This window comes from Lonchura striata, chromosome 2, assembly GCF_046129695.1.
Source record: "Lonchura striata isolate bLonStr1 chromosome 2, bLonStr1.mat, whole genome shotgun sequence".
NCBI classification, from domain to species: Eukaryota; Metazoa; Chordata; class Aves; order Passeriformes; family Estrildidae; genus Lonchura; species Lonchura striata.
The window spans coordinates 87,473,934-87,486,850 of NC_134604.1; the positions used below are offsets into that span (position 1 = coordinate 87,473,934).

A 12,917-nucleotide genomic window follows, 5' to 3' on the forward strand; every position below is an offset into this window, starting at 1 on the left:
GGCTCCCAGCACGGGCTCCCAGCACGGGCTCCCGGCGCAGCCCCGCCGCCGCGGCCCCGCCGCCATGGCGCGGCCCCGCCGCGACGCACGGGGACAGCGCAGGCAGCGTCGCGCGCCGCCGGGCGCCCCCTGCCGGCCCCTGCCGGGAGCGCGCGCAGCCGCCGCCCGGGCCAATGGCCGCCCCCGCCGGGCGGCCCGGACCAATCCCGGCCCTCCCGGCCGCGCGCGCCGCCCCGCAGCCCGGCACGCCGCCGGCGCCTTTCGCGGCAGCGCCGTAAAGCGCGGCCGGCGGGGAGCGCCGGGCCCGGAGCGGCGGCGGTCGCGGTCGGATGCCCGGGGGCGGGGGCAGCCCGGCGCCCGGCACGCAGGCGGCGGCGGAGGCGGGCGAGGCGGCGGCGGGCGGCAGGATGAGCCTGTCGCCGAAGGAGCTGTCGAGCCTGCTGAGCATCGTGTCGGAGGAGGCGGGCGGCAGCACCTTCGAGGGGCTCTCCAGCGCCTTCCACCACTACTTCGGGAAGGCCGAGCACTTCCGGCTGGGCTCCGTGCTCGTCCTGCTGCTGCAGCAGCCCGACCTGCTGCCCAGCCCCGCGCAGCGCCTCACCGCGCTCTACCTGCTCTGGGAGATGTACCGCACCGAGCCCCTCGCCGCCAACCCCTTCGCCGCCGTCTTCGCCCACCTCCTCAACCCCGCGCCCGAGCGCGGCGGCGACGAGGCGGAGCGCACCCCGCTCTCAGGTGTGTCCCGGCCGGCGGGGAGCGGGGCGGCCCGGCGCTGTAACCCTCCTGGGGAGAGCGAGTCCTGCCGGCGGGGGCTTGGTGCCGGCCAGGCCCTTGCTTGGACCTCGTAGCTCTCTACAGCTGCCTGAGGGGGCTGGGGCTGTTTAGCTTGGAGAGGAGGAGGCTCGGCCACTTTCCGCTCTCCACAACCGCCTGAAAGGAGGGAGGCTGTAGCCAGGTGGCGGTCGGCCTCTTCTCCCAAGCAACCAGCGACAGGACAAGAGGACATAGTGTAAAGCTGAGCCACGGGAGGTTTGCGTTGGATTAAGGAGTCCTTCACAGAAAGGGTGATTAGACATTGGAATGGTCTGTCCAGGGAGGTGGTGCAGTCACCATCCTTAGAGGTGTTTAAGGAAAAACTGGACGTGGCACTCAGTGCCCTGGTGTAATTGACATGGCAGTGTTCAGTCATAGGTCAGGCTCGATGATCTCGGGGGTCTTTTCCAACCTAATTGATTCTGTGATAACGTGGAATTTTTTGGGGAGAAAGCAGTCACAAAAAGCTGGAGGTGATAGGAGGCTTCTGACGGCCTTAAAGCTGTGAAACAAAACTGTTAGAGAGAAATACATGAGAGTGAAACACTTTTTTCCTCTTCAGTAAATATGACACTACCAGTGTTGAGTAAAGCAGTTTCTAAAAAAAATAACCTGTTGGAGAGACTACAGAGAGAACCACCAAGTTGGTTAGAGGGCTGGAGCACTGGAACAGGCTACCCAGAGAAGCTGTGGAAGCCCCATCCCTGTAATGTTCAAGGCCAGGTTAGATGGAGCTTGGAGCAACCTGGCCTAGGGATGGCTGTCCCTGCTCATGGCAGAGGATGGGAACTAGATAGTCCTTAATGTCTTTTCCGACCCAGGCCATTCTCTGATTCTGTGAATTTCAATGTCAGGTCATACTTAATAGCTCACTTTTTGTCTGGATTGGAAATTGTGTGAATGAACCCGAGTGAGCATCAGGTGTGGCTGTCATCATGCAGAATACTGATCACGTAGTGCTGTATTTTGCATTAAAACAGTTCTGTGTGTGTCACACACTCTCCAGCTGCACCTACCTTGTCATAAATAACAGATCAGTTTGTCTTAGTTTTGCTTGTTATACAGGAAGAGCACAGAAACTGTTAATGCTCCTGCATTAAAAGCCATGGATTTTCACTGTGTCTCCACAGGCTTCTTACCTCCCATAACTCCTCCAGAGAAATTCTTTCTTTCACAACTGATGTTGGCCCCTCCTAGAGAGCTGTTCAAGAAGACTCCTCGGCAGATTGCTGCAATGGATGTGGGGAACATGGCCCAGTCGGTGGACATCAGTGGGCTGCAGCTGGCATTAGCAGGTAAGGAAGGTTTGTGGCTGTGGTGCTCTTGGGGATGGAAGGTCTCATTGGAATGTGACTGTGGGCCACCTGAGAAACACCTTTTTGTCCTGAATATGGACAAGTTTGAACTATGCTTCAGGGTCTTCAAGCCTGTGTTCAAGCACTTAGAGAAACTTCAGGCAGACATTACATCCTAACTGTTTTATCCTCCTTAACAAGTAAATTTTAAAGCATATATGTAATTGCCTTAAATACAAGAATATTTTGCAAGTATAGGAAGATTTCAATCTAAAGCTATGAGGAGTGTTTTTTTTTTTTGGGGGGGGGGATGAGTTTTTCAGGGTGGGACGTTTTTAGTGGTTTTTTTTTTTGCTTTGTTTTAGTTGTTTGTGTGGGGTTTTTTTGTATTTTCATCCCTTTTCACCCTCTGCAGTATTTCTATTATGACAGAACAAGCATAACTGTCATGCTATTACATACCAGTACTTCAGCTGTACCTGGAAAATTGACTATTACAATTATATCTTCGGTTTACTGCAAAGTTAGGCCTTGCAGTGTTAGCTCAAGAGTTGGAATCCAGTTTTACTAGATTGAAAAGAAAAGCAATGTGATGCTTATCCTTTGACAGGAGAACAGGAGGGACATGACTGTTCATGTCACATTTGGAGTGAAGATGAAATATTATACATTGTTGGAAACAAGGAACCAGTTTAAACAGAAAAAAAAAATCCTTTTTCCCTTGGTATGTTGGAGTAGACCTGCTTGCTTGAAAACTAACCATTCCAGATCTGTGTCTGTACAATGTGATTTATTGCTCTGAGGTTGGGCACCATTTATATCCATTTATATTTTCTGTGTCCTGCAGTTTTATCTTGGTATTGTAATTTTATTTTTTTTTTTTCTGTGGCCTCTGACATTGACTGGTAAAGCTGTGGTATACTGTCCTTTATGTCTTGTGAGGTCCTCCTTAGCTGCTATTTACAGACTGGGATAATTTGAAAATGCAAATCGAACACCTTAACACGCCATTGTGAACAAACTTTTCTGGTCCTTCTTGTGTTCATCCTGTCTGTATTTTGTAGACTACGAATTAGCAAATTAAAATTTTGCTTGGGTAATTTGTCATTTTTTTAGTCCAAGGCATATGTGATGCCTTTAGAAACCTCAAGGTGCTTTTATTTGTTTTCCCCTTGATACTGTGTTTGCCTTCCAAATAGTTTGTTCTCATTAAAGATGAAATAATTGAATCACAGAATGGGTTGGGTTGGAAAAGACCATAAAAATCATCTACTTCCTCCTTCACCCACTGTGGGCATGAACACCTTCAGTAGTCCAGGTTGCTTGAAGCCCCATCCAGTCTGGACTTGGACATTTCCATGGATGGGAATCCACAGCTTCTCTGGGCAACCTCAAAACTGTGGTTTGGTGAATGTATGCTCTAGGCCACATACTGTACTTTAAAATAGAAGATAATGATGGCTGAAAGTAGAATAGAAAGTCATTAATGGTGCTTGTATAAAATTTATATAATTGTTTACATAAGCCAGTAAATGTGCACAGTTGCTTACAAGCAGTTGTAGAAGTTATGTAACAAAACCAGCTGCATCTGAAAAAGCTCTGTGCTGTCTTTCTCAGACTTATTGCTGTAGGGCCCCAGAATAACTATCTGCTTTCTAATCACTTTCTTAGAAGATAAATATTTTACTTGTTTTAAAATTATGATGCTTCTTCTGTTTGTTGTGTTTTGGAAAGTCTATGATTTTTTCACTAGTCTTCAGTATATTTCTCCTAATGCTTCAATAGGCAGAATGAAGCTGGTGCAGGATGATGACACTAAGATGCAATGTTTGAGGTGTTTTGTTTACACCCTTTCCCCAGGATGTACAGAATGTCACAGCTATAATATAACACTTGGTAGCTTTTTAGAAGTATGGTCCTTGAGATGAGTTCTGGGCTGTTCAGAGTAGGATGAGTTTGACTTACTTTAGCAAAATCAAATGAAATAATTTAGAAAACATTCAAATTTTTTATCAGTTTATCTTTCCCAATCCTTTTTTTGTAAAGAAAATGAAAACACTTATCCTCTGAATCTGAGCTCACTGTGACAGTTTATTTGCAACTCTAAGGTGGATTTTCTATTTTTGATTTTCTTTTTTGGTTTTAAGGTTTTACACCACAACCCCTCAAAAGAAAAATAGAATGCTGGGATCAAGCATCTTGGGCATGAGTATTAACACTTGTTTTGTTCTCTCTTCCCTGTGGTCTGCAGAGAGCTAATTCAAACTTTGGTTCTGCCCTACAATATGTTTTTGTTCACCTGGTGTGCTACCCTATCCAAAAAAGTAATTTTCTCCTAGCTGCAGGGATGGGTCTCCTGGCAAAGTGTTCCTCAGTGTTTGTCTGCTAACCCTTATTTGATGGGGGAGTAATTGACCTGATGAAAGTAAAGCTTTTGATACATTGTTGAGCTTTCCTTAAGAATCAAATAAAGTTTCTTTTTACCTGTAAAAATAAAATAATAATCTCCATAAAGGAACCTAAGGATTTGTTTTCAGTTTAGTTTTGTAAAATTTAAATGTCTTAGTCGAAGCTGCTGTTAGTTTCTGTTAAATCACTGTGTTGTAATTCTTACTTCTGCGTACCTGAAGCTGTTAATTCAGCCCTTCTTCTTGAAGCAGCGAGGTTGAGCTTCTGAGCTTCAATGCATATAACTGAGGGCTCAAGCAGGTTTCTCAAATCAGTGAAGTGAAATATCACTAATCATCTTATCTAACATCACTAGTAATTTCAGATTATTAGGTTACAAACAAACTCATGACTTACAGACTGATGGATTTAAGTTCTAGACTATAAATGAAAATATGGAAAAAGGACACCCAATTCCTCTCCCCTACTCTTTTGTTAAATCAACCCATCTGTTCAGGGGCTAAATGAAAATACTCATGAGATGAAGTTTGAAATAGTTGCTAAAGTAGAAAATATGTTTTATAAACCAGCTTATTTGGACTTCGCCTTTAAAATAGGTATTTTTTTAAAGTAGCTGAAAAGTATTGTAGTTGTTGCCTTTAATAGAAAAATATACCCTACTCTGCTGCTTCAGTGAGCATATATGCACGTTTGCATTATCTGAAATAGTTGGATAAAGTAGGACAGAAAGCCAAAAAATTAACAGCTTTGTTCTCATGATGCTCTTACCACTCACAGTGTTGGGCATCTCTTGCAGATTTTTTGGAATCATATGAAATTGTGTGTGTGGGCAGCTGGGAAGGGTCAACATGACTGCACAAAAAGGAGCAAACATGCTTTGCTTAGAAGTCTTAGGGTACACTAAATACAACAGCACTCACTCAATTAGCCAGAAAATGGAGTGGTGTTTAGTTTCATCTGGAACTTTTTTAAGGGATTTCTTGTGTGGTACCAGCAATTTTGAACTTCAGATTGCTTAAGGCATAATCTGCTGCTTAGTGTTCTCTGTTAACAGGGTGGGGAGAGGAATGTTAAGTGGTATTCTGTAGAGGGGATTTTTCTGCTTTTTGTCCTTTGGAGTTTTCTTTGCCAAAGCAATGGAAAACAGGATCTCTGAAAATAGTACAGAGAACACAGAAGATCAGCCATGAAGTCTCCAGATAATGAAGAGCAATAGATTATTGACAGAAGGGCACATAAAAATCTGATGATGAAAGCAATGTGTCCCACTTTTTATTTTTGGCCAATTTGTTCAAAGTCTTTAGCTGTATATACACTAACCTTAATGTTATTTTTCTGTAACTTGTTTATGTTCTGTAATTTGGCCTCTAAAGGGATCATTTTAGTTCCTTTCAGGTTTGCTTTAATGATGATGTCTGCAGAATCAGGTAACCATTAAAACTCCATTGTTTACCACTAAAGCACTGATTCTGGCTTGACAGTGAATGTAGAAGGAGCTCAGACAATGCCACAGAAATGTGTAGGGTAAATTTGAATAGCTGACTTCAGGTGTAGTATGACCATTATCGTCTGTAAATTGATCAGTTTAGATCTTTCACTTTCCTTCTCTGAGAAATGATTACAAAACTAGATACAGCATATGAACTCTCTGAGTAGCAGCATGGGAACCTACTAATGTGCTGCTTTTAGATGTAGATTACATCAGTTATGTGCCTTTTCTAAGGCCAAGACTATGTTTCAGATTAGCATTGATTTCTTCTTTATCCTTGCTGCATACCCTCTGTCCTTGCCTGTCAGCTGGCACTCAGACTGCTGACTGCCCAACTGTACTAAATTTCATGTTGATACTATCTATTGGGATTTTTTTTAAGCCAGTTCTTTTCTAAAGCTGCTTGTTTCTGACTACTTTTAGTATTCCAGGCATCTCTGTTCCAATTTTATGGTTTAATATTCTTCTTTCAGAACGTCAGTCCGAGTTGCCAACACAGAGCAAGGCCAGCTTCCCCAGCATTCTCAGCGATCCTGACCCAGATTCTTCCAACTCCGGTTTTGACAGCTCTGTTGCTTCCCAGATCACAGAAGCATTAGTGAGTGGACTAAAGCCTCCTATAGAAAGTATGTGCATTTTCACATCTTTGTTTCTGTAACTCCCTACATAATGTGTTATTATACTTCAGATAAAATGTAATGCAATTCAGAAATATTTTCAAGGCATGAAATGGAAATTAAGGTGAATGGAAGTGTGAAACTGCATCAGGCTGTTTCTAGATCCTATTCGAGTGTTCACATTTACAGACTTCTAGAAATCTGGAGTCTATCTTCAAGCCATTCCACGTGTCATCTGTTGAACAACAGATACTAGTCCCTGCACTGAGATCTGCATTGGCTGGTAACACCTCCCAGGGAAGCAGTTTCTGTGGAAGGGAAAAAACCCCACAGGATCAGTAACACAGTGATCTGAGTCAAGAGGACAAACAGGTGGATGCAACAGTATCACTAAAAATCAGAAGTAGATGTTTTTCTGGGAGGCAAATAGGATTGTAATGCTGTTCTCAGTTTTATAATAGCTTAAAGAAACAGTGGCTTTTGGGGCATCTTCTGTTTTTTACTGATACAGAACTGAATACCCAAAGCTTAAGAAAACATTTCCTATTGTTGTTTTTTTAGGTCACTTTCGACCAGAATTTATTCGACCACCACCTCCACTCCATATATGTGAGGATGAATTGGCATGGCTAAATCCAATCGAACCAGATCACACAATTCAGTGGGATAAGTCAATGTGTGTTAAGAACAGCACTGGAGTTGAGATAAAAAGAATAATGGCAAAGGCTTTTAAAAGTCCTTTGACTTCCCCACAGCAAACACAGGTAAGGATGATGCACTTTCCTGTCTAAAATTATTCTCTAAGAAGCTATTAACTGTTGTGTGTTAGAAAAGTTTGAGCACTTTATTTAATTGGTCTGTGTTTGGGTTCAGGAAACTTAAATTGTAAAAATCCAAAAATTTTGACTTGGATTTATCTGAATAAGGAAGATAATGTTCATACAATTGACTTGATGTAGTTACAGTTGATCAGTAGTGGCACCGACATTTTCTGCATGGAAAAATTATTGTATAACTGAATGCCTTATGCTTCTGTGAAAGTTTTTAATAAATAATTACTTCAGAAATATCAACATTTTTTTCCCCCCTCAGTTTGATAGTATTACCCCTGATTTCAGTGGGCTTTTTTCATAATCATTATATGGCACTATAAAATAAACTTTATTTGCACTACTTTTTCTGCCAAGTGAACTTGAAATTGAGATTTCCTTCTACTGGACAAGAAACTAAAGGAGGCTGAAATTTTTTTTCTTTATTTTTTTCCATAAAAAAAAATTCATAATGGAATTTTTTTTTAACTCCCTTCTTTGCCACCCACTGATGAATGACTCCTAAATGCATTAATAAAGGCTTTATGGACACAGTTGCCTGTACATAAAAATTTTAAAGAAGCCCTCCAGTGCTTTTGAATAGAGAAGCCTAAATCTAAAGGGATGTAATTATCCTGGATCTTAGATTTATTATAACAGTTTTTTCAAGCAGTAACGTGAATAGTTGAGGAAAAATCATCTGAGGATTTTTTCTTCTTCACAGCTCCTTGGAGAACTGGAAAAGGACCCCAAGCTTGTTTACCATATCGGTCTCACTCCTGCCAAATTGCCAGACCTGGTTGAAAACAATCCTTTAGTAGCTATAGAAATGTTGCTGAAACTAATGCAGTCTAGCCAAATAACAGAGTATTTTTCTGTCTTGGTCAACATGGACATGTCCTTACATTCAATGGAAGTTGTAAATCGGTGAGTATGATCTCAAATCAAATAAGGTTTCACGGAGTATGTAAAATGAGCAGTTTTGTTTTATTAGGATATCTGGAAATGTTCATTCTGATCCTTCTTGAGGCATGTCTGTGTGGGAGATAGAAGATTACAGTGGGACAAAGTGCAGTTATTGTGAGAATCCTCCACAAACAGTTAATGCCACATGGCTAATCTGCTTAATTGCAACTTGTATTCTTGATGCAGCTTAAGTGAACACAAGGTGCTGTTGTTAAACAGCTGCCCTGCTGTACATTCATGTTCTGTTTTCATTGAGAATAATTTCTGCAGATAGGTACAACCCATTTTCTTAGCAGAATGCTAGCCCCTTAAATAGGAATACTTTTCAGACAGCTAATTCCCACAAATTTACACAAATACATCTCTCCCACTTAGTTTTTTCTTGGCAATTACTGAATGTGAACTACCAAATAAGCCTCAATCAGCAGTCTCTTTGAAGCAGAGTTGAATTACATCTTAAATATCTTCTGATTAAAGAAACAGTTCAAAATAAATACCTTGCTGCTGGTGCAGACTGACAGCAGTTACTGTCCTGAAGTGGGGCTAATGATAACAACATGCAGAAAGAGTGGTGAGAGAAGAGCTTTTACCTGTGTCCAGGAGAGCTACATCTCCAGTCAAGCATGCTGGTTCTTCCACAGCATAGCTACCACAGGAACTTTCATCAAACTGCAAAGTGACTGTCAGTGCAAACAGGGAGAGCACTGACCATTAAGGGAAATAAGATAAAAAATTGAAACTGCACTTGAAACTAAAACCTTCACCTTTTTCCCTATTGTCCTCCTTTCACTATTTGAGATAGGACTGATTTGAGTTACTTTGGTCAGATTCTGTTGTAACCTTGTGGTAGTTCTCCATTTAGTGCATGTTGTTATTTTAAGAGAGCTGCATTGCTCTTTCGGTTAAGAAGCAGTGCCAACTCAAATGTCAGATGTAGTAGAAACCAATCTAACTTAGCTTCTGTACTGTCAGAGTTTTAAAAAGTTTTACTCTTAATTTAGAAATTTAAATGACTAGAAATACATCTGGAAGCTGTCAAAAATCAGTTCTGTATGACAGAGCTGGGAATAAATTCATATAACAGGTCTAATTGATATGAATTGATATGATTTTTCTACAAAACACTAGTTCTATGGCTTCATAAACCACTGAATATCTTTTACTTGAACAGGCTTACTACTGCAGTTGATCTCCCACCTGAATTTATTCATCTTTATATCTCCAATTGTATCTCCACCTGTGAACAGATTAAAGACAAATATATGCAGGTGAGTGCTTCAATAAATTGGTTAGGAAAAAGTATCCCATATATTGCTCTGTGAAATATGTGCTATGATTTTAATAAGACTGATAGCATTAAGTTACTCTGTTTTACTGCTTTTTTATTTTAAAGGCACTTTTTCTTCCTAACACTCTGCTTCCCAAGCCTGTCATATTTGCATGCTGGTACTGAGGAAGTTGTAGCCACTGCAAGGATCCCTGACTAGGGAGGGTCAGAGAAAACCTGAGGAGGTTTACACACTTCTGGCATTCAGGGTTGTCTGCATGCTGTGTTGAGGTACTTCCTTCTCTCCTAAACTGATCTGTTGGTTTCACCAGGTGCCCAGTAGAACTTTTCTTGGGTATGTCATTGGTGAAAAACAGTTCTGTATTCAGTTTCTCTAAGGTTTTTTGAATCCCAAGTTCTGCCTTAGCTTTTTCCTCTTCATACTGAAGGACTGTAGTGTCCTGAGTCTCTTGCAGCAAGACAACTGTTCGTTTCCCATTAAGCTTTTTTGGTGTCCTCTAGTGTGTTCTCCAGCTCAATAGTATCCTTCAGCCACAGAAATGAAAGTTGTGTGCAGTGCACAGGATATGGCTGCAATGTGGTTTTTAGATAGGAGCAGTCCCCCCATCTTGTTCTCAGTCCCATTCTGATGATGACTGACTGTGAGTTTTCTTTTGGTGGTTGCTGATGCTTCTCTGCTTTCTGGTTCTGCCAGACACACATAGGTGACTTATCTGTGACCTGCTGAGTAGCTCTGCCTATTACATTTGGTAGTGGAGTAGGAAAATACCAGCAGACCTGGGCTGCAGCTGAGAATATGCCCAGAATGGGACACTCAGAGGGGCTGCTGAGAGCACATAGCAGCTGTGCTTGAGGCACACAGGGAACAAAAAAGAGATCTGAGGGTCAAGGAACATACACTGATTACTAAGCAGCATGCAAACCTTCAGATCTAACATTTTTTAATGTGTATGGGGCTTCACAGCAGCTGAGACACAAGACGTTTTGTTTAAAAAGCATGGTACAAAATTATTGTTGGAAATGAACCTCAGAGGCTGGGAGTCAGCCAGTAATCTTGTATTTGTTCTTTTGCCGAGTTTCATGTTCCTGGATTATTAAAATTATTTGTCTGAGTTGTGTTCCAGAGAAAGCATGTGATGCCTTTTGATCACAATGAAGGAAATAAGTTGTTCAGTCTCTGAATTCTCTCATTATAAGTAGCAAATTTTGCAGTAGTAAGATCAGTTCCTGGAAAAATAGCTGATATCTGATTTTCAGTGTCAAATAATCTGAAATGCTTTGGACACTTAATCTGTCAAATCCTTCAGTTCTGTCTGATAAACATTGTTCACATATATAATTACTTTTAGAGGTAGGTTTGGGTTCAACTCTTTCTCATAATGTGAAGTATGAGAGCACTTTAATGATAAAAACTTGGTTTTGTCCTTGGGGAAAAATGTGCTCTGTGTTAAACAGATGGTTGGTGACTGGACCTATGTATGACAGCTTTCAGTGCTAGTTCCTAAGCTTTCACTTCCAATTCCCTTTGTGCTCTTCAAGGTATTGCCTAAGTAGCTCTTAAGAAAGGGGAACACTTTTAAGATCCTGTCTTTTCTCCGGATCAGGCAGGAAATGAGACATGAGTTCTTGGATTAGGTGTCCCTGGAATTGTTTTTCCTTCTAATATAGAGCAAAAGGGTTACCTGCTGATGCAGCAACAGAGCACATTCCATGAAGGAAGTTTGGAATCAGTTTGGTTGATGTCACTTCCTATCTGGAGTTCCTTGATGATGTGGTTGTAAGAAATTTTAAGATGTGAAATTTGTTTAATTTTCTTTATGGGGTTTGTGTAGAAAATAAGACTAAGCAAGACTCAAATGTTGACATAATCTTCAGCTATTATCTCTTCTTTGCCTTTATTCAGAGATTCCATAATAAATTCAGTGATAGGTAGATGTGGTGCTTCATTTGTGCATCTAAAAGTACCTAAAAAGCAGTTAATTTTTTAAAGACATTAGTAGTATGGGAAATGGAAGAGAAGGGGCAGCATGTAAAAAGCTCGGGAACAATATAACTGCTGAAACATCTCACTTGTACTGCTGAGGGCCAACAGTCCTGACTTGGTTGCAAACATTTATTTGGATTATTAAACCATCTCTCTTTTCTTCTGTTTCAGAATCGCCTGGTCCGTCTTGTTTGTGTCTTTCTTCAGTCTTTAATCAGAAACAAAATCATTAATGTACAGGACTTGTTTATAGAAGTGCAAGCATTCTGCATTGAGTTCAGTCGGATACGAGAAGCAGCTGGCCTTTTCAGATTGCTGAAGACACTGGACACTGGGGAAAATCCATCAGAAACAAAAACATCAAAATAAAGTGACTGTCAGTGGCAAAAAATCCTTCTTGCTAGTGTTCTATACCAATTAATTGTACATTTTAAACTTAAATCCCTGAATTAATTATATATTATGTTAATTACATTATAAATAGCATTTTATGCATTTGAACAATAAATAAGACTTTTTCTGATACACGTTTTAGTTTGTGAAATATGTTAGGCCTTACACTGTTTTTCACTATGCTTAAATTTGTATGTCATATACATATCCTGAAATTCAGGCTCTAGTTCCAGAGAGAATATAAATGATACTTAGCATTCACAGCAACTTTAAGCATTAATCTGGCACTCACTGTCTTTGGGTCCAAAATTGTTTGTATAGACCTAAAGTCAGCCTGTATCAAGGTGAGTAAGTTCCTTGTTTTACCTTTTGTTTACTGTATAAGACCTTCTAGGAGCTGGATAGAACTCCTAACAGTATGTTCTGGTGAGTAAGGGAAAGTCTGTCTTGGTATCTTCACAAGGCAGAAATGAAGTTGGGTGCTGTAGGCTCACAGCAATATTCTCTCCTATCAAGACCACTGAGTATTTTCAGAATCATGCCAGCAGCAGTTGAAATACCATACCTTACATGCTTGTAAAAATCTTTTAGGTAGGAAAGAGGGTCACATTTCTTCCATAAAAATCAAAATAATTCCAGTCTCTTCTCACTTCTGAATTTGCACAGGCACTTGCTATGTCTCTTCCACAGTTAAACAACCTCTTCCTTCTAGATCACAGAGGCAGAGTAGCTTTCATATTAGATGCCAGGTATTGGGGAAACTGGGGATGGAGTCTGCTAAACTGTAATTTTAAACAGATAGTAGAGTAGCTGCTGTTATATTTAAGCCCCAAGACTGGAAAGGAAAGTAACTT

General features: G+C 41.2%; 1 protein-coding gene across 1 annotated transcript; it reads left to right on the forward strand.

Annotated features, from left to right (window-relative positions):
- The first annotated feature begins 329 nt into the window (after window positions 1-329).
- CNOT11 (CCR4-NOT transcription complex subunit 11) lies at window positions 330-12,193 on the forward strand. Its single transcript, XM_021538502.3, has 7 exons — window positions 330-735; window positions 1,944-2,108; window positions 6,480-6,632; window positions 7,185-7,387; window positions 8,157-8,359; window positions 9,570-9,666; window positions 11,842-12,193. The coding sequence occupies exons 1-7, from the start codon at window positions 330-332 to the stop codon at window positions 12,037-12,039; spliced, it is 1,425 nt and encodes a 474-aa protein (XP_021394177.1). The 3' UTR covers window positions 12,040-12,193.
- Window positions 12,194-12,917: the final 724 nt, after the last annotated feature.